A 3,555-nucleotide genomic window follows, 5' to 3' on the forward strand; every position below is an offset into this window, starting at 1 on the left:
TCGACTATATGAAGTATATGGAGAGCTGTCGTACTCGCCCCGGCGTCGGCGTCCGCATCTAGATTTCAGATTAAAGTTTTGGTGCAGTAAAATATTTTTCACTGTAACTTTGTCATTTCTTAAGGTATCAACTTCAAATATATGTTCCTTATCATCAACCACATCTTATGTGACAAGGTTCATAACTCTAACACCAATATTTTTAGGTTTATCTCCCCTTGAACTTAGAATTTTCCTGAAAAAATACTATTTTTTACTGTTACTCTTTATTTTATCAGGGATCATCTTCATACTTCAAATATATGTTCCTTATCATCAACCACATCTTATGTGACAAGGTTCATAACTCTAGCACCAATATTGCAAGAATTATCTCCCCATAAACTTAGATTTTTCACTAGAAAAATGTTATTTTTTACTATGACTTTTTTAGTTATAAAGGTATCTACACTTATTCCTTATCATCAATTACATTTTATGTGACAATGTTCATAACTCGAAGCAAATTATTACAGATTTATCTCTCTTTGAACTTGGGATTTTCTTTAAGAAATATAACTTCTTTACTTTTTAAGGTATCTACTTCAAACTTCAAATGTATATTTCTTATCATTACACACATGTTGTGTGACAAGGTTCATAACTCTAGCGAGACTATTTCTAGAATTATTCCCCTTGGAATTTATGTTAACAATGTTATTTTTTAGATCTACTATAACTTAAAACATAATTATACATAATTGATTTTTCTTTCATAGTTTTGTCTTCCTTACTGCCTCCAGTATTTTATAAGTTGAGCTTCGCTGTCTCCTGTGACAGCTCTTGTTTTGTATCCAAATTAAATGATTATTGTGTTATGACCCTTTGTTGATTAAAATTAAGCATTTATCGAAGCCATATTGAATAATAGTTGATCTCAATGTAATGAAATTCAGAAAAATGTTATTTTTTACTATGACTTTTTTAGTTATAAAGGTATCTACACTTATTCCTTATCATCAATTACATTTTACGAGGGTTCTTCAAAAAGTTCTGTTATCGGGTATTAAAAACAAGATTAAGAAAATATATACGAAAATGGTTTATTTCATCCCTTCAAAATATTCACCACCTACAGAAATACACTTTTGTAATCGAAATTTCCACTGTCTAAATGCATCAGAATAGTCTGCCCTTGGTATCAGTCTCAAACACTGATATACAGCACTTCCAAGTCCGCTTCTGGTGGTATACCGACGTCCAGACAACATCTTTTTTAGCCGGGGAAATAAAAAAAAGTCACATGGACTTAAATCCGGCGAATAAGGGGGATGGCTTAACACATTTACCTTTTCTTCAGCGAGAAAGTTAACAACCCCCTTGCTTTTATGCGCGGGGGCATTATCATGTAGTAAATTAACTCCCCTTAATCCAGTACTTGGACGTTTGTTTTTATAAAACTTTTGGACGTTTGTTTTTATAAAACTTTTTCATCCTTTTTAGCACAACGTTCTTATAATATGTTCCTGTGATTGATTTTCCAGATTGTGATGGTATCTGAATAACTGGACCAAGATGATTGAAAAACATGGTGTACAGAACTTTTTTTGAGCTTTTCTGCCGTTAAGGCACTACTGGACGTTTTTGATTTTTTCCTCTCCATTGTTTATTATCACCCCTCCTTTGTGGCTCAAACATGTAGACCCAAGTCTCATCTCCAGTTAACATATTAGAAATAGTCCTGCTGTCAAATGTTTTGAACTCTTTAAGGAGTTTTTTTGAACACATGACTCTCATTTTTTTCTGGTCATTGGTCAGTAAATGGGGCACCCAACGTGCACAAACCTTTTTAAGTCCAAGCTTTTTTGACAGAATTTCATGAACACTTCCTTCTGAAATGCCAACACTATTAGCCATATCCTTTACTGTATAACGGCCATCTTCTTCCACCAATGCTTTCACAGCAGCCACATGCTTATCAGTCACTGACGACTTCGGGCGTCCACTTCGATGGCCATCTTTAATCACAGAAAGCCCACCTTTAAATTTTTTCGCCCACCTACAAACTGTCATAAATGATACCACAGAATGTCCATTAATACCATTCAGCTCATTATAAATGTCTTTTGGAGATATATGCAAAGCAGTGCGACTTTTAATATAAGTGCGTATTTCAACGTTGTAATGTCGTTTCATTGTTATTTCCAAAATATGGCCAGTATATATGAGTGACACTACTTCAAAACTGAATAATTTTGTCATTATTGCATCGATTTGCACGTGTTTTTCGTGCTTATATAGTGTGAATATTTATGTACATTAATGTATAGGTTTATTGAAGCAAAACCGTCGATTTCGCCACGGAAGACCATTGGTAACAAAACTTTTTGAATAAACCTCGTATGTGACAATGTTCATAACTCGAAGCAAATTATTACAGATTTATCTCTCTTTGAACTTGGGATTTTCTTTAAGAAATATTATAACTTCTTTACTTTTTAAGGTATCTACTTCAAACTTCAAATGTATATTTCTTATCATTACACACATGTTGTGTGACAAGGTTCATAACTCTAGCGAGACTATTTCTAGAATTATTCCCCTTGGAATTTATGTTAACAATGTTATTTTTTAGATCTACTATAACTTAAAACATAATTATACATAATTGATTTTTCTTTCATAGTTTTGTCTTCCTTACTGCCTCCAGTACTTTATTAGTTGAGCTTCGCTGTCCCCTGTGACAGCTCTTGTTCTGTATCCAAATTAAATGATTATTGTGTTATGACCCTTTGTTGATTAAAATTAAGCATTTATCGAAGCCATATTGAATAATAGTTGATCTCAATGTAATGAAATTCAGCATGTTTGAAAATGATGCTCATCATATTATTGTAAAATCCAAATGTTGTTTCTTTCAATGTGCAAAATTATCTCAATACTATTGCTAGGTTAAAATGGACCTTGACACAAATATGTACTATTGCTAGGTTAAAATGGACCCTGACACAAATTTGTACTATTGCTAGGTTAAAATGGACCCCAACACAAATTTGTACTATTGCTAGGTTAAAATGGACCCCGACACAAATTTGTACTATTGCTAGCTTAAAATGGACACAGACACAAATTTGTACTATTGCTAGCTTAAAATGGACCCGACACAAATTTGTACTATAACTAGCTTAAAATGGACACAGACACAAATTTGTACTATTGCTAGCTTAAAATGGACCCCGACACAAATTTGTACTATTACTAGCTTAAAATGGACCCCAACACAAATTTGTACAATTGCTAGCTTAAAATGGACCCCGACACAAATTTGTACTATTGCTAGCTTAAAATGGACCCCGACACAAATTTGTACTATTGCTAGCTTAAAATGGACACAGACACAAATTTGTACTATTGCTAGCTTAAAATGGACCCGACACAAATTTGTACTATTACTAGCTTAAAATGGACCCGACACAAACTTGTACTATTGCTAGCTTAAAATGGACACAGACACAAATTGTACTATTGCTAGCTAAAATGGACCCGACACAAATTTGTACTATTACTAGCTTAAAA

The 3,555-nt window shown here is 33.2% G+C and overlaps 1 protein-coding gene across 1 annotated transcript; it reads right to left on the bottom strand.

Moving 5' to 3' along the window:
* Positions 1 to 1,824: 1,824 nt before the first annotated feature.
* On the bottom strand, positions 1,825 to 2,175 carry LOC132720502 (protein GVQW3-like; the record flags this gene model as incomplete). The annotated part of the gene is made up of 1 exon (XM_060704658.1): positions 1,825 to 2,175. A coding segment is annotated over exon 1 (351 nt), but the record flags the coding sequence as incomplete, so codon positions are not given.
* Between the last annotated feature and the right edge of the window lie 1,380 nt (positions 2,176 to 3,555).

This window comes from Ruditapes philippinarum, unplaced genomic scaffold, assembly GCF_026571515.1.
Source record: "Ruditapes philippinarum isolate M1 unplaced genomic scaffold, ASM2657151v2 ctg27267_1_1_1_1, whole genome shotgun sequence".
NCBI lineage: Eukaryota > Metazoa > Mollusca > Bivalvia > Venerida > Veneridae > Ruditapes > Ruditapes philippinarum.